The 21,750-nt window shown below is 42.0% G+C and overlaps 1 protein-coding gene across 1 annotated transcript in view; it reads left to right on the top strand.

Moving 5' to 3' along the window:
* FBXL3 (F-box and leucine rich repeat protein 3) overlaps positions 1 to 21,750 on the top strand; it is a 106,583-nt gene that overhangs the window by 32,829 nt on the left and 52,004 nt on the right. The window contains exon 4 of the mRNA XM_053707908.1: positions 15,343 to 15,514. Within this exon, the coding sequence (XP_053563883.1) occupies positions 15,343 to 15,514 (172 nt within the window). The remainder of the gene's footprint in view (positions 1 to 15,342; positions 15,515 to 21,750) is intronic.

Raw genomic sequence — 21,750 nt, forward strand, 5'->3', positions numbered from 1 at the left:
TCTGTAAACTACATTACAACTCAGTATGGCACTTCACTTTTAAAATGCAAGTCAAGTGCAGGAAACAACCCATATTGCTGGTGCATTCCAGCCAAATATTAACATGAAAACTATTCTTTTTTTTAATAAATAAATAAAAAATGTATAATGCATAATAAGATTGGGATAAAAACATTTTCTTCTATGAAATACGAGTCCACGGATTCATCCTTTACTTGTGGGATATTATCCTCCTGCTAACAGGAAGTGGCAAAGAGCACCACAGCAGAGCTGTCTATATAGCTCCTCCCTTGACTCCACCCCCAGTCATTCTCTTTGCCTACTTTAAGTAATAGGAAGGGTAAAGTGAAAGAGGTGATAAAATGTTAGTTTTTATTTTCTTCAAGCAAGAGTTTTTTATTTTAAATGGTACCGGTGTGTACTATTTTCCCCCAGGCAGCAGATGGATGAAGACTTCTGCCTGGAGGCTGATGATCTTAGCAGTTGTTACTAAGATCCAGAGCAGTTCCCACAGAATTGCTGAGGAGTACTTAAGAAACTTCAGTGTGAGGAACGTTTTTCATGCTATAAGCAGTGAGGTATGTTCAGTCATTTTTTTCTGGAGAGACTGTTATTTCAGAATTGGCTGACAGTATCCCCATGAGGGAGAGGGTAAGCAGTAATCCTAAAGTATAAAGAGGGGTTTTACTGAGCTTGCATATATGGGCTATAAAAAAATGGTTGACACTGATGTTGGAATGTTTGTGGGCAAACGTTTACATGACTGGGAGTGCAGATAACGTTTTTTATGAGAGATGTTTTATACTTTATTGAGATAAGAGGGTACACATGCTTCATTTATGGGTATATGAACCCACATGGCTAGGTTTTAGACCGCTCTGGTGCAGTTATTTTAGGCTGTGAGACATTGAGCGAGATGGGCGGGCCCTATTTTTGCGCCTCAGTTGTGCAGTTGTTTTTCCCAGGCAAGCAGCAAGCTCCAACTCCGGTGGGCCCTTCGAAGGGCCAAATCGAAGGTTTAATCCGATTTTACAGACCCCTGAGGGCAGGTAGGCGCCACAGCAGGGCTGTGGCGAGGTGCAGGGGGTGTTTTTTATTGAAATAAACGTTTTATTGTATTCCGTTTTTTCTGGTAAGGGTTAAGTATTCCTTTCCTTGTGGGCCAAACTTGGCTGCAAAGTTGGGATGCTTCTATCATAAAATTAGGACTAATGGTAGCGGCAATGGACATAGTTCCGTTTGCTCGCTTGCATCTCAGACCACTGCAACTATGCATGCTCAGACAGTGGAATGGGGACTATGCAAATTTATCTCCTCAGATAAATCTGGATCAAGAGACTCTCTTCTTTGGTGGTTGTCACAGGATCATCTGTCCCAGGGAATGTGTTTCCGCAGGCCAGCATGGGTCATAGTGACGATGGACTCCAGCCTTTTGGGCTGGGGTGCAGTCTGGAATTCCCTAAAGGCACAGGGTGTGTGGACTCAGGAGGAGGCTCTCCTTCCAATAAATATTATAGAACTGAGAGCGATATTCAACGCGCTTCAGTCGTGGCCTCAGCTGGCTTCGGCCAAATTCATAAGATTCCAGTCGGACAATATCACGACTGTAGCATATATCAATCATCAAGGGGGAACAAAGAGTTCTCTAGCGATGATAGAGGTTTCCAAAATAATTTGATGGGCAGAGACTCACTCTTGCCATCTATCAGCAATCTATATCCCAGGAGTTTAGAACTGGGAAGCCGATTTTCTAAGTCGACAGACTTTTCATCCGGGGGAGTGGGAGCTCCATCGGGAGGTGTTTGCACAATTGATTCATCAATTGGGCACACCAGAATTGGATATGATGGCATCTCGTCAGAATGCCAAACTTCCTCGTTACGGGTCCAGATCGAGGGATCCCCAAGCAGTACTGATAGATGCTCTATCAGTACCTTGGTCGTTCAACCTGGCTTATGTGTTTCCTCCTTTTCCTCTCCTTTTTCGTCTGATTGCCAGAATCAAACAGGAGAGGGCTTCAGTAATTTTGATAGCACCTGCGTGGCCACGCAGGACTTGGTATGCAGACCTGGTGGAAATGTCATCTCTGCCACCGTGGAAACTGCCACTAAGACAGGACCTTCTCATTCAAGGTCCGTTCCAGCATCCAAATCTAGTTTCTCTGCGGCTGACTGCCTGGAGATTGAACGCTTGATTTTATCTAAGCGGGGATTCTCTGAGTCAGTCATAGATGCCTTGATTCAGGCTTGAAAGCCTTTCATTAGGAAAATGTACCATAAGATATGGCGTAAATATCTTTATTGGTGAGAATCCAAAGGCTACTCATGGAGTAAGATCAGGATTCCTAGGATTTTGTCCTTTCTCCAAGAAGGATTGGAGAAGGGGTTATCAGCTAGTTCCTTAAAGGGACAGATATCTGCTTTATCAATTTTACTGCACAAGCGTCTGGCAGATGTTCCAGACGTTCAATCATTTTGTCAGGCTTTGGTTAGAATTAAGCCTGTGTTTAAACATGCTGTTCCGCCATGGAGTTTGAATTTAGTACTTAAAGTTCTTCAAGGGGTTCCGTTTGAACCTATGCATTCCATTGATATTAAGCTTCTATCTTGGAAAGTTCTGTTTTTAGTAGCAATCTCTTCGGCTCGAAGAGTTTCTGAACTATCTGCATTGCAATGCAACTCGCCTTATCTTGTTTTCCATTCTGATAAGGTGGTTTTGCGTACCAAACCTGGATTCCTTCCTAAGGTTGTTTCTAATAAGAATATTAATCAGGAAATTGTTGCTCCTTCTCTGTGTCCCAACCCTTCTTCTAAGAAGGAGCGTCTGTTACATAACTTGGACGTGGTTCGTGCTTTGAAGTTTTACTTGCAAGCAACCAAAGATTTCCGTCAAACATCTTCTCTGTTTGTTGTCTATTCTGGAAAACGTAGAGGTCAAAAAGCTACGGCTACCTCTCTTTCTTTTTGGCTGAAAAGCATCATCCGTTTGACATATGAGACTGCTGGACAGCAGCCTCCTGAAAGGATTACAGCTCACTCTACTAGAACGGTGGCTTCCACATGGGCTTTTAAAAACAATGCTTCTGTTGAACAGATTTGTAAGGCTGCGACTTGGTCTTCCCTTCATACTTTTTCCAAATTTTCCAAATTTGATACTTTTGCTTCTTCGGAGGCTGTTTTTGGAAGAAAAGTTCTTCAAGCAGTGGTGCCTTCTGTTTAGGTATCTGTATTGTCCCTCCCGTTCATCCGTGTCCTGTAGCTTTGGTATTGTATCCCACAAGTAAAGAATGAATCCGTGGACTCGTCGTATTTTATCGAAGAAAAGTAAATTTATGCTTACCTGATAAATTAATTTCTTCTATGATACAATGAGTCCACGGCCCGCCCTGTCATTTTAAGACAGATTATATTTCTCTTGTAAGATGTATCGAGTCCACGGATTCATCCTTTACTTGTGGAATATTCTCCTTCCCAACAGGAAGTGGCAAAGAGAGCACACAGCAGAGCTGTCCATATAGCTCCCCCTCTAGCTCCACCCCCCAGTCATTCTCTTTGCCGGCTCTAAGCAATCGGAAGGGTAAAGTGAATGTGGTAAAAAAATTTAGTTTTTATTTTCAACAAGCAAGATTTTGTTGTTTTAAATGGTACCGTTGTGTACTATTTACTCTCTAGCAGAAAGGAGATGAAGATTTCTGCAGGGAGGAAGATGATTTTAGCATGTTGTAACTAAAATCCACTGCTGTTCCCACACAGGACTGAGGAGTGCAAGAAAACTTCAGTTGGGGGGAACGGTTTGCAGGTTAGGCTGCAATAAGGTATGTTCAGTCTTTTTTCTTCTAGACAAGACTGTGATAATGCTAGAGAAGACTGATAATATCCCCATGAGGGAAGGGTAAGCTGTATTCAGAGACTAAGTATGGAATTTCAAGCTTACATAACAGGGCTAGTTTATGCTGGTTGACACTACTTTCAAGGCAAACGGTTTTTATTGAAAATGTCGTTTTTTTGAGACACTTTGAAGGTTCCTTTGGGTTTCTTTCAGGGGTTGTTACCCACATGGCTAATATTAAAACACTTTGGAGTGTTTGTTTAGGCCTCACAAGCACCGTAGTGAGGTGGGAGGGGCCTAATTTCGCGCCTCAGATGCGCAGTTATATTTGACTAGAAGTCAGGCTGTTTCACATGGAGGGTCCTGCTGCAGTTTGAGGGCCTATAAGAAGCTTTTTCTTTCATGTAATTAGCAAGAGTCCATGAGCTAGTGACGTATGGGATATACACTCCTACCAGGAGGGGCAAAGTTTCCCAAACCTCAAAATGCCTATAAATACACCCCTCACCACACCCACAAATCAGTTTTACAAACTGGTGAAGTAAGTTTGTGCTAGATTCTACGTTGATATGCGCTCCACAGCAGGTTGGAGCCCGGTTTTCCTCTCAGCGTGCAGTGAATGTCAGAGGGATGTGAGGAGAGTATTGCCTATTTGAATTCAATGATCTCCTTCTACGGGGTCTATTTCATAGGTTCTCTGTTATCGGTCGTAGAGATTCATCTCTTACCTCCCTTTTCAGATCGACGATATACTCTTATATATACCATTACCTCTACTGATTCTCGTTTCAGTACTGGTTTGGCTTTCTACTACTTGTAGATGAGTGTCCTGGGGTAAGTAAGTCTTATTTTCTGTGACACTCTAAGCTATGGTTGGGCACTTTTATATAAAGTTCTAAATATATGTGTTCAAACATTTATTTGCCTTGACTCAGGATGTTCAACGTTCCTTATTTCAGACAGTCAGTTTTATATTTGGGATAATGCATATGGATTAATCAATTTTTTTCTTACCTTAAAATTTGACTTTTTCCCTGTGGGCTATTAGGCTCGCGGGGGCTGAAAATGCTTCATTTTATTGCGTCATTCTTGGCGCGGACTTTTTTGGCGCAAATTTTTTTTTCTGTTTCCGGCGTCATACGTGTCGCCGGAAGTTGCGTCATTTTTTTGACGTTTTTTTGCGCCAAAAGTGTCGGCGTTCCGGATGTGGCGTCATTTTTGGCGCCAAAAGCATTTAGGCGCCAAATAATGTGGGCGTCTTTTTTGGCGCTAAAAAATATGGGCGTCACTATTGTCTCCACATTATTTAAGTCTCATTATTTATTGCTTCTGGTTGCTAGAAGCTTGTTCACTGGCATTTTTTTCCCCATTCCTGAAACTGTCATTTAAGGAATTTGATCAATTTTGCTTTATATGTTGTTTTTTCTATTACATATTGCAAGATGTCTCCGTTTGTCCCTGAGTCAGAAGCCACTTCTGGAAAAATGCTTAACTGAGTTTCAGTTCTACCAAAGCTAACTAAGTTCATTTATTTTAAATGTTATAAATGTTTATCTTTAGCTATGGTTTGTATTAAGTTATTATGATATACTTTTACATGCAGATTCCATTAGTATTTATGCTTTATACATTTCCATTCTTAAGTACAAGAAATGTTTAGAAGATTTATAAGAAATATTTTTTCTGATTAAGGCTTTGTCTGACTTCGTGCCTTCTAATACAATTTTTAGGTCTTTTTCACTTCTTTTTTAATTATTGAAGTTTCAAATGACCAACAACATACTGATTTATCCTTCTCTGATGATGTTTTTTTCTCTTTCAGAAATTCTCTTCATCAGATATTGACACTAACAAATCTACTTTTTTATATAAATTTTTTATTATTAAAGTACATTTGTTCTTTGTTGAAGAGGTGTTGATTATTTTGGACATTAAGGTAACTAGTTCTTTAAAACTAGCTGACACTATTTCTGCCTTTTTATTCTTCTGTGATTTCAGAGGTTTTCCTTCCAATTCCCCATACTAGGGAATGGAATAGGCTGAGAATTTTCTTTTATTTTTAAACTATATTCTTTGTCAGCAGTTAAATTTAATTTGGAGGGTTCTCCAATTTATTGGAGCTATCTCTACTCCTACTAATTATGCTATTGTTGTTATAGCAAAATAGTATTTATTTTCCTTTATATAGTTATATCTTATTTATGGAAAATTATTTAGTTTCAGGTACTTTTCTAAGTATCAGATTATGATTTATTTTAGCATTGTTAAAGGGACAACATTTACTAGACTAGGTGCTGTTGCATTTGTCTTGTTGTTTTGCATTTTGCAAGTCCTCTGTTTTGACTGGTCCTTTAAACTGGACTATCATGCTAATGGTTTCATTTGTGTCTTCATTTTATTGAATATATTCGCAAATGAGGGTTAATCTATGTCTTTAGCTATTTTAGCTAGAAGAATTTTGTGTTTTTTAAAACAACAACAAAAAAAACAAAAAAAAAGAAAAAAGAAAATCTATATTTCTTTTGTTCTAAGATAATCAATTATAATTGGATTCAATTCTTAACTGTTACTATGGGCCTCAAGATTGAGTTCTAAGACTAAACTTTAAGCTTATATTAGTTTGGTTGTTCTTATTAAGGAACGAATTCCTGAGTTCTTTCCCAAGTAACATGTTTATAATTGGGGTTCGAAATCAGCTCCCTAATATTGCGATGTACGTGCCGTATTCCAGCTTGGCTGGTAAAGGGCAGGTTAAGACTTCTTTGAAATTTATTTGGTTCTATTCTGTCCAAATTTCTTTGATTTTATTACAGTAAGGCTAACACTTTCTTTCAGTGTGTTTCTGTCCTATATATTTTGGATACTGTTGAAGCATGGCTCTAGCGCTGCTCAGACCTGGAATTTTCTGGGGTATTTCTTCCAGTTCTGTTTCTAGGAACTGGGTTTTGGAGTTTTATTCAATCTATTCTGCCTTTTTTATGGTCATTGATAGCATTATTTGTTTTCATTAGATACAATAAATGCATATTCTTCATTTTTCTGTTTTCATTCAGATTATTTCCTGTGGATGCGGAATCTCATATGTTTCTCTTGCTCTTCAGGACATAGTTAGAGGATCTTTTTTTCAAAAGCTCTTGATTCCTCACGCAAGGGTCACCTTTTTTAGGTTTCCAGATGGTTTATGTCACTATCTTTGTCTCTATCAGACAAGGGACAATTTGATTTGGGTTCCGTCTGTCGGTACCTTTAGTCTCTATTATTTCCTTCAGTTGCTATATATGCATAGAAGTTTTAACAGCATTGGATTCAATTCCCTTTGCTCATTTTCAATGGAAAGATCCTTTCCAGCTTTTTATGAGTGTTGTTTCTTCAAGAACATGGTTGGAGGATCAATTAACCAAAAAGTTTGTTGATTCCTCAGACAAGAGTAACCTTTTTTAGATTTCCGGATAGATTCAGTGTCCATGTCTCTGTTTCTGTTGGATTAGAGACGTCTGAAATTGGTTTCAGCTTATCGAAACCTTCAGTCTCAATCATTCCCTTCGGTAGCCTTATGCATGGAAATTCTAGGTTCTTATGACTGCTGCATTGGACGTGTTCCCCTTTGCTCATTTTCACATGCAACCTCTTCAGCTCTGTATGCTGAACCGGTGGTGCCGGGATTATTCAAAGATATCTCATTTAATATCTTTAAAACCGATTGTTCGACACCCTCTGACGTGGTACAGACCACCATCGTTTAGTTCAGGGGGCTTCTTTTTTTCTTCCATCCTGGACTGTGATCTCAACAGATGCAAGTATGACAGGTTGGGGAGCTGTATGGGGGTTTCTGACAGCACAAGGGGTTTGGGAAATCTCAGGAGGTGAGATTTCCAATCAATATTTTGGAACTCCGTGCAATTTTCAGAGCTCTTCAGTCATGGCCTCTTCTAAAGAGAGAATCGTTCATTTGTTTTCAGACAGACAATGTCACAACTGTGGCATATATCAATCATCAAGAAGGGACTCAGTCCTCTGGCTATGAAAGAAGTATCTCGAATACTGGTATGGGCGGAATCCAGCTCCTGTCTAATCTCTACGGTTCATATCCCAGGTATAGACAATTGGGAAACGGATTATCTCAGTTGCCAAGCGTTACATCCGGGTGAGTGGTCTCTTCACCCAGAGGTGTTTCTTCAGATTGTTCAAATGTGGGGACTTCCAGAAATAGATCTGATGGTTTCTCATCTACACAAGAAACTTCCCAGGTATCTGTCCAGATCCAGGGATCCTCAGGCGGAAGCAGTGGATGCATTGTCACTTCCTTGGAAGTATCATCCTGCCTATATCTTTCCGCCTCTAGTTCTTCTTCCAAGAGTAATCTCCAAGATTCTGAAGGAATGCTCGTTTTTTCTGCTGGTGGCTCCAGCATGGCCTCACAGGTTTTGGTATGCGGATCTTGTCATCCGTGGACTCTTCCGTTAAGACCAGACCTTCTGTCATAAGGTCCTTTTTTACCATCAGGATCTCAAATCCTTAAATTTAAAGGTATGGAGATTGAACGCTTGATTCTTAGTCAAAGAGGTTTCTCTGACTCTGTGATTAATACTATGTTACAGGCTCGTAGATCTGTATCTAGGATGATATATTATCGAGTCTGGAAGACTTACATTTCTTGGTGTCTTTCTCATCATTTTTCCTGGCATTCTTTTAGAATTCCGAGAATTTTACAGTTTCTTCAGGATGGTTTGGATAAAGGTTTGTCTGCAAGTTCCTTGAAAGGTCAAATCTCTGCTCTTTCTGTTCTTTTTCACAGAAAGATTGCTAATTTTCCTGATATTCATTGTTTTGTACAAACTTTGGTTCATATAAAACCTGTCATTAAGTCAATTTCTCCTCCTTGGAGTTTGAATTTGGTTCTGGGGGCTCTTCAAGCTCCTCCGTTTGAACCTATGCATTCACTGGACATTAAATTACTTTCTTAGAAAGTTTTGTTTCTTTTGGCCATCTCTTCTGCTAGAAGAGTTTCTGAATTATCTGCTCTTTTCTTGTGAGTCTCCTTTTCTGATTTTTCATCAGGATGAGGCGGTGTTGCGAACTTCTTTTTAATTTTTTTCCTAAGGTTGTGAATTCTAACAACATTAGTAGAGAAATTGTGGTTCCTTCATTATGTCATAATCCTAAGAATTCTAAGGAGAGATCATTGCATTCTTTGGATGTTGTTAGAGCTTTGAAATATTATGTTGAAGCTACTAAGAATTTCCGAAAGACTTCTAGTCTATTTGTTATCTTTTCCGGTTCTAGGAAAGGTCAGAAGGCCTCTGCCATTTCTTTGGCATCCTGGTTGAAATCTTTAATTCATCATGCTTATGTCGAGTCGGGTAAATCTCCGCCTCAAAGGATTACAGCTCATTCGACTAGGTCAGTTTCTACTTCCTGGGCGTTTAGGAATGAAGCTTTGGTTGTTCAGATTTGCAAAGCGGCAACTTGGTCTTCTTTGCATATTTTTACTAAATTCTACCATTTTGATGTGTATTCTTCTTCTGAAGCAGTTTTTGGTAGAAAAAATACTTCAGGCAGCTGTTTCAGTTTGATTCTTCTGCTTATAATTTCAGTTTTCTTCATTATAAGATTTAAACTTTATTTGGGTGTGGATTATTTTTCAGCGGAATTGGCTGTCTTTATTTTATCCCTCCCTCTCTAGTGACTCTTGCGTGGAAGATCCACATCTTGGGTAGTCATTATCCCATACGTCACTAGCTCATGGACTCTTGCTAATTACATGAAAGAAAACATAATTTATGTAAGAACTTACCTGATAAATTCATTTCTTTCATATTAGCAAGAGTCCATGAGGCCCACCCTTTTTTTGTGGTGGTTATGATTTTTTTGTATAAAGCACAATTATTCCAATTCCTTGTTTTTTATGCTTTCGCACTTTTTTCTTATCACCCCAGTTCTTGGCTATTCGTTAAACTGATTTGTGGGTGTGGTGAGGGGTGTATTTATAGGCATTTTGAGGTTTGGGAAACTTTGCCCCTCTAGGTAGGAATGTATATCCCATACGTCACTAGCTCATGGACTCTTGCTAATATGAAAGAAATGAATTTATCAGGTAAGTTCTTACATAAATTATGTTTTCCCCACAAATCTGGTTTCTAAGGGCAGGTAGGGCCACAGCAGAGCTGTGGCAAGGTGCTGAACGTTTTTTTAACCGTTTTTTTGGCTTACTGTCGATCCGGTTTGGGCATTAAGGGGTTAATCGTTTTTATTGCTAGTGGTGCAATCTTACTAATGCTTTAGGTACATACTGTAAAAATTTCGAAAAGTTTGCTGCTTTTTTTCACAGTTTTGCAAAATTGTGTTCCTTTTTATCTCTTAAAGGCACAGTAACTTTTTTTCAAAGTGTGTTTTTACTTGATTAAAGTGATTTCCAAGCCTGCTTGTTTTACTACTAGTCTGTTAAACATGTCTGACACCAAGGAAAATCCTTGTTCAATGTGTTTAGAAGCCATGGTGGAACCCCCTCTCAGAATGTGTCCCACTTGTACTGATATGTCTATACACTTTAAAGATCATATTGTTACACTTAAAAATGTGGCCCAAGATGATTCTCAGATAGAAGGTAACGAGGTTAGCCCGTCAACCTCTCCCCAAGTGTCACAACCAGTTACGCCCGCTCAAACGACGCCAAGCACCTCTAGTGCATCTAACTCTTTTACTTTGCAAGACTTGGTGGCAGTTATGAATAATACTCTCTCAGAGTTCTTATCTAAACTGCCCGTGTTACCTGCAAAGCGTGATAGCTCTGTTTTAAGAACAAATAATGAGCATTCTGACGCTTTAGTAGCCGTATCCGATATACACTCACAACGCTCTGAAATGGGGGCGAGGGATGTGCTGTCTGAGGGAGAAATTTCCGATTCGGGAAAGGTTGCTCCTCAGACAGACTCAGATACGTTGGCTTTTAAATTTAAACTAGAACACCTCCGCTTATTGCTCAGGGAGGTAATAGTTACTCTTGATGACTGTGACCATTTGGTGGTTCCAGAGAAATTGTGTAAAATGGACAAGTACCTAGAAGTTCCTGTTTACACTGATGTGTTCCCGGTCCCTAAGAGGATTGCGGATATAGTAACTAGGTAGTGAGATAGACCAGGTATTCCGTTTGTTCCCCCTCCTGTTTTTAAGAAAATGTTCCCCATATCTGACACCACGCGGGACTCGTGGCAGATGGTCCCTAAGGTGGAGGGGGCGGTTTCTTCACTTGCTAAACGCACAACCATACCAATTGAGGACAGTTGTGCTTTTAAAGACCCTATGGATAAAAAATTAGATGGTTTACTTTAGAAAATTTTTGTTCAACAAGGTTTTCTTCTCCAACCTATTGCATGCATTGTTCCTGTAACTACTTCAGCTGCTTTCTTGTTCGAGGCGCTGAAAGATGCGTTCCAGACGGAGACCTCATATGAGGACATTATGGACAGAATTAAGGCTCTTAAGCTAGCTAATTCTTTTATCACAGATGCCGCTTTCCAACTAGCTAAGTTAGCGGCAAAGAATTCAGGTTTCGCCATTTTAGCGCGCAAGGCGCTATGGCTAAAGTCCTGGTCGGCCGATGTGTCGTCAAAATCCAAACTCTTGAACATCCCTTTCAAAGGAAAGACCCTCTTCGCGCCTGAATTGAAAGAGATTATTTCAAAAATCACTGGGGGAAAAGGCCATGCTCTCCCTCAGGACAAGTCCTTCAAGGCAAAGAACAAACAAAATAATTTTCGTTCCTTTCGGAATTTCAGGAGCGGTCTCTCTTCATCCTCCCCTGCTGCAAAGCAAGAGGGTAACGCTCCCCAACCCAGGTCAGCCTGGAAATCTTACTAGGGCTGGAACAAGGGTAAACAGGCCAAGAAGCCTGCAACTGCCTCTAAGACAGCATCAAGGGGTAGCCCCCGATCCGGGACCGGATCTAGTAGGGGGCAGACTCTCTCTCTCTTCGCTCAGGCCTGGGCAAGAGATGTACTCGATCCCTGGGCCTTAGAGATTGTATCCCAGGGATATCTTCTAGAATTCAAGGACTCCCCTCCAAGGGGAAGGTTCCACATTTCTCGTCTGTCTACATACAATGTAGAAGACCTACATACAATGGGAGTGATCCACCCAGTTCCAATAGTGGAACAAGGGCTGGGTTTTTACTCAAACCTGTTTGTGGTTCCCAAGAAAGAAGGAACTTTCAGACCAATCCTGGATCTCAAAATTCTAAACAAATTCCTCAGAGTCCCATCATTCAAGATGGAAACTATTCGGACAATCTTACCAATGATCCAGGAGGGTCAATATATGACCACCGTGGATTTATAGGATGCGTATCTGCACATTCCTATCCACAAAGATCATCACAAGTTTCTCAGGTTCGCCTTTCTGGACAAGCATTACCAGTTTGTGGCTCTTCCTTTCGGGTTGGCCACTGCTCCCAGAATTTTCACAAAGGTGCTAGGGTCCCTCCTGGCGGTGCTAAGACCGTGGGACATAGCAATGGCGCCTTATCTAGACGACATCTTAATTCAGGCGTCGACTTTCCAAAGAGCCAAGTCTCACACGGAAATTGTATTGGCCTTTCTGAGGTCTCACGGGTGGAAGGTGAACATCAAAAAGAGTTCTCTCTCCCCCCTCACAAGAGTTTCCTTCCTAGGAACTCTGATAGACTCGGTAAAAATGAAAATATTTCTGACGGAGGTCAGAAAGTTAAAACTCTTAACCATTTGCCGAGCCCTTCATTCCATTCCTCGGCCATCTGTAGCTCAGTGCATGGAGACAATCGGATTAATGGTAGCGGCAATGGACATAGTCCCTTTTGCATGGATACACCTCAGACCACTGCAACTATGCATGCTCAAACAGTGGAATGGGGATTACGCAGATTTGTCTCCTCAAATACAGCTGGACCAGGGGACCAGAGATTCTTTTCTCTTGTTGTTGTCTGAGGATCACCTGTCTCAGGGAATGTGTTTCCGCAGACCAGAGTGGACCATCGTAACGACCGACGCCAGTCTGTTGGGCTGGGGTGCAGTCTGAGACTCCCTGAAAGCTCAGGGTTTATGGTCTTGGGAAGAAGCTCTTCTCCCGATAAACATTCTGGAACTGAGGGCGATATTCAACGCGCTTCAGGCATGGCCTCAGCTAGCCGCGGCCAAATTCATCAGATTTCAGTCGGACAACATCACGACTGTAGCTTACGTCAATCATCAAGGAGGAACAAGGAGTTCCCTAGCAATGACGGAAGTAACCAAAATAATCAGGTGGGCGGAGGATCACTCCTGCCATCTCTCAGCAATTCACATCCCAGGAGTAGACAACTGGGAGGCGGATTTTCTAAGTCGTCAGACTTTTCACCCGGGGGAGTGGGAACTCCACCCAGAGGTTTTTGCCCAGCTGACTCAGCTATGGGGCACTCTAGAATTGGATCTGATGGCGTCCTGTCAGAACACCAAACTTCCTCTTTACGGGTCCAGGTCCCGGGATCCCCAGGCGGTGCTGATAGATGCTCTAGCAGCGCCTTGGTCCTTCAATCTGGCCTATGTTTTTCCACCGTTTCCTCTCCTCCCTCGTCTGGTTGCCAGAATCAAGCAGGAGAGGGCTTCGGTGATTCTGATAGCGCCTGCGTGGCCACGCAGGACCTGGTATGCAGACCTAGTGGACATGTCATCTGTTCCACCATGGACACTACCAATGAGGCAGGACCTTCTAATACAAGGTCCTTTCAAGCATCCAAATCTAATTTCTCTGCGTCTGACTGCTTGGAGATTGAACGCTTAATTCTATCAAAGCGTGGTTTCTCTGAGTCGGTTATTGATACCCTGATTCAGGCTAGAAAGCCTGTCACCAGGAAAATCTACCATAAGATTTGGCGAAAATATCTTTTTTGGTGTGAATCCAAGGGTTACTCATGGAGTAAGATTAGGATTCCCAGGATATTGTCCTTTCTCCAAGAAGGATTGGAGAAAGGATTATCAGCTAGTTCCTTAAAAGGACAGATATCTGCTTTGTCTATTCTTTTACACAAACGTCTGGCAGAGGTACCAGACGTTCAAGCGTTTAGTCAGGCTTTAGCCAGAATCAAGCCTGTCTATAGACCTGTGGCTCCGCCATGGAGTCTGAATTTAGTTCTTTCAGTTCTTCAAGGGGTTCCGTTTGAACCTTTACATTCCATAGATATTAAGCTTTTATCTTGGAAAGGTTTGTTTTTGGTAGCTATCTCTTCTGCTCGAAGAGTTTCAGAGTTATCTGCTTTACAATGTGACTCACCTTACCTGATTTTCCATGCAGATAATTTAGTTTTGCGTACCAAACCCGGTTTTCTTCCCAAGGTTGTGTCTAATAAGAATATTAACCAGGAAATTGTGGTTCCTTCTCTGTGTCCTAATCCTTCTTCGAAGAAGGAACGTCTGTTACACAATCTTGATGTGGTTCGTGCTTTAAAGTTCTATTTACAAGCAACTAAGGATTTCAGACAAACACCTTCATTGTTTGTTATCTATTCTGGTAAGAGGAGAGGTCAGAAGGCAACTGCTACCTCTCTTTCCTTTTGGCTGAAAAGCATAATCCGTTTGGCCTATGAGACTGCTGGCCAGCAGCCTCCCGAAACAATTACTGCTCATTCTACCAGAGCAGTGGCTTCCACATGGGCTTTTAAAAATGAGGCTTCTGTTGAACAGATTTGTAAGGCAGCGACTTGGTCTTCGCTGCATACTTTTTCTAAATTTTACAAATTCGATACTTTTGCTTTTTTCGGAGGCTATTTTTGGGAGAAAGGTTTTACAAGCAGTGGTGCCTTCCGTTTAGGGTACCTGTCTTGTTCCCTCCCCTCATCCGTGTCCTAAAGCTTTGGTATTGGTATACCACAAGTAAAGGATGAATCCGTGGACTCGATACATCTTACAAGAGAAAACAGAATTTATGCTTACCTGATAAATTATTTTCTCTTGTGATGTATCGAGTCCAGGGCCCGCCCTGGCGATTAAGTCGGGTAGCTTTTTTGTTAAACTACAGTCACCACTGCACCCTATGGTTTCTCCTTTTTCTTCCTAACCTTCGGTCGAATGACTTGGGGGTGGAGCTAGAGGGGGAGCTATATGGACAGCTCTGCTGTGTGCTCTCTTTGCCACTTCCTGTTGGGATGGAGAATATCCCACAAGTAAAGGATGAATCAGTGGACTCGATACATCACAAGAGAAAGTAATTTATCAGGTAAGCATAAATTCTGTTTTTTTTATTTTAAACTTCAGTCACCTCTGCACCTTTTAGTTTCTCCTTTTTCTTCCTATACCTTCGGTCGAATGACTGGGGGGTGGAGTCAAGGGAGGAGCTATATAGACAGCTCTGCTGTGGTGCTCTTTGCCACTTCCTGTTAGCAGGAGGATAATATCCCACAAGTAAAGGATGAATCCGTGGACTCGTCGCATCATAGAAGAAATTAATTTATCAGGTAAGCATAAATTTACTTTTTTTCTGCATAATTACAATTTGTTTTACAATTTGCAGTCACACTTCATATCTGCACTCACAGTGGTATTTGTGAACTCAAAGTCGCTCTCTTCTCTTAAAATTGATGATACCCCGGTTGATGACCCATCACTCAAAGTATTGGTGGCTAACAACAGTGATACATTAAAACTATTAAAGATGAGTAGTTGTCCTCATGTGTCTCCAGCAGGTAAGATGATAAAGATGTTGTGTTTTTTTTTTGCGGGGGGGGATTATAGTATACTGTTCTTTGTAAAAACATTTTCTTCCACAAAAGTCTCTATAGGCAAAATGCCAAGACGGAAATGTAGTGAGTAAGCCTCACTTTTTTCCCCTCCAACTATTCATTACATTTTTTCAATTCTACTAGAGAAGTTTAAAACAAGTGAATCAATTTTCTCCAACATTGGTGTGTCCGGTCCACGGCGTCATCCATTACTTGTGGGAAATGTCCTCCCCCACAGGGAAAGGCAAGGAGAGCACACAGCAAGAGCTGTCCATATAGCTCCCCCTCTGGCTCCGCCCCCCAGTCATTCTCCTTGCCGCTCTGAACAAGTAGCATCTACCACGGGGATGGCGAGGAGTTTGTGGTGTTAGTTGTAGTTTTTTATTCTTCTATCAAGAGTTTGTTATTTTAAAATAGTGCTGGCTTGTACTATTTACTCTATAACAGAAAAGTGATGAAGATTTCTGTTTAAGAGGGCTATGATTTTAGCACAAGTAACTAAAATCCATTACTGTTACCACGCAGGACTGTTGAAACAAGAGAACTTCAGTTGGGGGTAACAGTTTGCAGACTCATCTGCTTCAGGTATGACTAGTCTCCTTCTAACAACACAGGCTAATGCTAGATGACAGTCATTTTTCCCCTCAGGGGAAACGGTAAGCCATTTTTCTTTCACCTCAGCAAAAAAGATAACAGGCTTCCCCTTTTTGTTTTTTATGCTGGTAGACACTGTTAAGGGCTAAATAGATTGGTTTTTTTATTACAATATTATACCATTTGAAATATTTTATAAGCTCACATACACTTGGGAACGTTTTTTATTGATCTGGCTTGTTTTAGACACCTAAATCTAGTCAGGAAGGCCCCTTCACTCTAGTGTGCTGAGGGAGGAAGCCTCATTTTGGCACTTCAGCTGTGCAGTTGAATTTCAAGGCAGTGCATGCAGATTCATGTGAGAGGGTCCTGTGGTTCAGAAAGTGACTCCAAAAGGCTTTTTTCTGTGAATGGTGACCCCTAAGGAAGGTAAAAAGCTGCAGCAAGGCTGTAGCTGGGATTGTGGTGTGTAAAAACGGTTAAATCCAACAATTAGCTCCGGTTTGCTTGTTTTAAGAGCTAGAGTCTCCATATTTGCTGTGCAATACTTTCTAAGCATTAAGACACTGGGGTCCAAATTTCAGAAAAATCGGATATTGCCTTCATAGTTTTTTGAACATTCAGAAATAAATGTGTCATTTTATTATTTAAAGAGACAGTAACGTTTTTGTTTAAAATCGTTTTTATTGCATTGTTTGCCTGCCTAAATCTGTTTAACATGTCTGTTCCATCAGATAACCTATGTTCTGTGTGTATAGAGACAAATGTGGTTCTCCCTTTGAGTGTTTGTGATAATTGCGCCATAGCGTCCAAACAAAATCAGGACAGCTCTGTTATTTTTCATAATGTTGCCCAAGATGATTTATCTAATGAAGGTAGTTGGGATAGCTCTACATCCTCTCCTTCTGTGTCTACACCAGCTTTGCCCGCGCAGGCGACACCTAGCGCGCCAGTGCTTATTTCTATGCAACAATTATCAGCAGTAGTGGATAATTCTATAGCAAATCTTTTATCCAAACTGCCAGTTTTTCAGAGAAAGCGTGATTGTTCAGTTTTAAATACAGATAAAAAGGATGAACAATCAGACGCTGACGATGCCTTATCTATTTTACCCTCACATCAATCGGAATTGGCTGTGAGGGAAGGGCTGTCTGAGGGTGAAATTTCAGACTCAGGAAAAATTTCTCAACAGGCAGAACCTGATCTAGTGGCATTTAAGTTTAAGCTAGAACATCTCCGCGCTTTGCTTAAGGAGGTATTAGCTACTCTGGATGACTGTGATTCCATGGTAGTACCAGAGAAGTTGTGCAAATTGGACAAATTTTTAGAGGTCCCAGTGCACGACGACGCTTTTCCAATACCTAAGAGGGTAGCGAACATAGTGGAAAAGGAGTGGGAGAAGCCAGGTGTACCCTTTGCCCCACCTCCTATATTTAAGAAAATGTTTCCCATAGTAGACCCTAGAAGGGACGCATGGCAAACGGTCCCGAAGGTTGAGGGAGCTGTTTCAACACTAGCGAAGCGCACAACTATTCCTATAGAGGACAGCTGCGCTTTCAAAGATCCTATGGATAAAAAATTGGAAGGATTGCTTAAAAAGATTTTTGTTCAGCAAGGGTTCATCCTTCAACCAGCTACGTGTGTTATTACTGTCACTTCAGCGGCGTCCTTTTGGTTCGAAGAACTAGAAAGGTCGCTCCAGAAAGAGACTTCCTATGAAGAAGTCATGGACAGAATTCACGCATTAAAGTTAGCTAATTCCTTTATATTGGATGCCGCCTTTCAAATAACGAAATTGGCGGCGAAAAACTCAGGTTTTGCTATAGTAGCGCGGAGGGCGCTTTGGCTAAAATCTTGGCCGGCAGACGTGTCGTGCAAGACTAAGTTACTGAATATTCCTTTCAAGGGTAAGACCCTTTTTGGGCCGGAATTGAAGGAAATTATTTCAGACATCACTGGGGGTAAGGGCCATGCCCTCCCACAGGATAGGCCTTTTAAGGCTAAGAACAAGTCTAATTTTCGTTCCTTTCGCAATTTCAGGAATGGACCGGCTAATAACTCCACTGCCGCTAGACAAGAAGGTAACGCGGCCCAGCCCAAACCCGCTTGGAAGCCCATGCAAGGCTGGAACAAGGGTAAACAAACCAAGAAACCTGCTGCTGCTACCAAGACAGCATGAAGGGGTAGCCCCCGATCCGGGACCGGATCTGGTAGGGGGCAGACTATCTCTCTTCGCTCAGGCTTGGGCAAGAGATGTTCTGGATCCCTGGGCACTAGAGATAGTTTCCAAGGGATACCTGTTAGAATTCAAGGGACTTCCTCCAAAGGGAAGGTTCCACCTGTCTCGCTTATCTTCAGACCAGATAAAGAAACAGGCATTCTTACATTGTGTAAGAGACCTATCAAAGATGGGAGTGATAAACCCAGTCCCCTCCGGGGAACAAGGTCTAGGGTTTTACTCAAACCTGTTTGTGGTTCCCAAAAAAGAGGGAACTTTCAGGCCAATTCTGGATTTAAAGATATTAAACAAGTTCCTCAGAGTTCCATCCTTCAAGATGGAAACCATTCGGACAATCTTACCAACAATCCAGCAGGGTCAATTTTTGACTACCGTGGATCTGAAGGATGCGTATCTGCATATCCCAATCCACAAATCTCATCATCAGTTCCTGAGGTTCGCCTTTCTGGACAAACATTACCAGTTTGTGGCTCTTCCATTCGGTTTAGCCACCGCTCCCAGAATTTTCACAAAGGTGCTAGGGTCCCTTCTAGCGGTCCTAAGACCGAGGGGCATCGCTGTAGCACCTTATCTAGACGACATCCTAATCCAAGCGTCGTCTCTTTCCAAAGCAAGGGCTCATACAGACATTGTGTTGGCTTTTCTCAGATCTCACGGGTGGAAAGTGAACATAGAAAAAAGTTCACTGTCACCGTCCACAAGGGTTCCTTTTCTGGGAACAATAATAGATTCTGTGGAAATGAAGATCTTCCTCACAGACGTCAGAAAGACAAAGCTTCTAAAAGCTTGTCGAGTTCTTCACTCTATTCCTCAACCCTCCATAGCTCAATGCATGGAAGTAATAGGACTAATGGTCGCAGCAATGGATGTGGTTCCTTTTGCTCGAATTCATCTAAGACCATTACAGCTGTGCATGCTCAATCAGTGGAATGGGGACTATACAGACTTGTCTCCCCAAATTCAAGTAGACCAGGTAACCAGGGACTCACTTCTCTGGCGGTTGTCCCAGGATCACCTGTCTCAGGGAATGAGTTTCCGCAGACCGGAGTGGGTCATCGTCACGACCGACGCCAGCCTCTTGGGGTGGGGCGCGGTCTGGGACTCTCTGAAAGCTCAGGGCCTATGGTCGCGGGAAGAGTCGCTTCTCCCGATAAACATTTTGGAACTAAGAGCTATATTCAATGCGCTCCTGGCTTGGCCTCAGCTAGCGGAAGCCAGGTTCATAAGATTTCAGTCGGACGACATAACGACTGTTGCGTACATCAATCATCAGGGGGGAACAAAGAGTTCCCTAGCGATGAAGGAAGTAACCAAGATAATCCAATGGGCAGAGAATCACTCCTGCCATCTATCTGCTATTCACATCCCAGGAGTAGACAACTGGGAGGCGGACTATTTGAGTCGTCAGACTTTCCATCCGGGGGAGTGGGAACTCCATCCGGAGGTCTTTGCTCAGTTAACCCAATTATGGGGCATTCCAGACATGGATCTAATGGCGTCCCGTCAGAACTTCAAGATTCCTTGCTACGGGTCCAGATCCAGGGATCCCAAGGCGACTCTAGTGGATGCATTAGTGGCGCCTTGGTTGTTCAACCTAGCATATGTGTTTCCACCGTTTCCTCTCCTCCCCAGGCTCATAGCCAGGATCAAACAGGAGAAGGCCTCGGTGATTCTGATAGCTCCTGCATGGCCACGCAGGATTTGGTATGCAGACCTGGTGAATATGTCATCGGCTCCACCATGGAAGCTACCTTTGAGACAGGACCTTCTAGTACAAGGTCCATTCGAACATCCCAATCTAGTTTCTCTGCAGCTGACTGCTTGGAAATTGAACGCTTGATTTTATCCAAGCGTGGGTTTTCAAATTCTGTGATTGATACTCTGGTCCAAGCCAGAAAACCTGTGACTAGAAGGATTTACCATAAAATATGGAAAAAATATATCTGTTGGTGTGAATCCAAAGGATTCTCCTGGAGTAAGATTAAAATTCCAAAGATTCTCTCCTTTCTCCAAGAAGGTTTGGATAAAGGATTGTCAGCTAGTTCTCTAAAAGGACAGATTTCTGCATTATCCGTCTTGTTGCACAAACGACTGGCAGCTTTGCCAGATGTACAAGCTTTTGTTCAGGCTTTGGTTAGAATCAAGCCTGTTTACAGACCCATGACTCCTCCTTGGAGTCTAAATTTAGTTCTTTCAGTTCTTCAAGGGGTTCCGTTTGAACCTTTACATTCCATAGATATTAAGTTACTATCTTGGAAAGTTCTGTTTTTGGTTGCTATTTCTTCTGCTAGAAGAGTTTCTGAATTATATGCTTTGCAGTGTGATCCACCCTATCTGGTGTTCTATTCAGATAAGGTTGTTTTGCGTACTAAGCCTGGTTTTCTTCCAAAAGTTGTTTCCAACGAGAACATCAACCAGGAAATAGTTCTTCCTTCTTTGTGTCCGAATCCAGTTTCAAAGAAGGAACGTTTATTACACAATTTAGATGTTGTTCGTGCTTTAAAGTTCTATTTAGAAGCAACAAAAGATTTTAGACAAACCTCATCCTTGTTTGTCATTTACTCTGGTAAGAGGAGAGGTCAAAAAGCTACTGCTACCTCTCTCTCTTTCTGGCTGAAAAGCATTATCCGCTTGGCTTATGAGACTGCCGGACGGCAGCCTCCTGACCGTATCACAGCTCACTCTACTAGGGCTGTGGCTTCCACATGGGCCTATAAGAACGAGGCTTCTGTTGACCAGATATGTAAGGCAGCGACTTGGTCTTCTCTGCACACTTTTGCCAAATTCTACAAATTTGATATTTTTGCTTCTTCGGAGGCTGTTTTTGGGAGAAAGGTTTTGCAAGCTGTGGTGCCTTCTGTTTAGGTAACCTGATTTGCTCCCTCCCTTCATCCGTGTCCTAAAGCTTTGGTATTGGTTCCCACAAGTAATGGATGACGCCATGGACCGGACACACCAATGTTGGAGAAAACAGAATTTATGCTTACCTGATAAATTACTTTCTCCAACGGTGTGTCCGGTCCACGGCCCGCCCTGGTTTTTTTAATCAGGTTGAAATTTTTTTTCTTTATACACTACAGTCACCACGGCACCCTATAGTTTCTCCTTTTTCTCCTAACTGTCGGTCGAATAACTGGGGGGCGGAGCCAGAGGGGGAGCTATATGGACAGCTCTTGCTGTGTGCTCTCCTTGCCTTTCCCTGTGGGGGAGAACATTTCCCACAAGTAATGGATGACGCCGTGGACCGGACACACCGTTGGAGAAAGTAATTTATCAGGTAAGCATAAATTCTGTTTTTGTCCCCTATATTAATTTCTATGTAGTGGTTAAAGGGACATTAAAACACCTCAATATATTAATATAAATT

Source organism: Bombina bombina, chromosome 3 (assembly GCF_027579735.1).
Source record: "Bombina bombina isolate aBomBom1 chromosome 3, aBomBom1.pri, whole genome shotgun sequence".
NCBI lineage: Eukaryota > Metazoa > Chordata > Amphibia > Anura > Bombinatoridae > Bombina > Bombina bombina.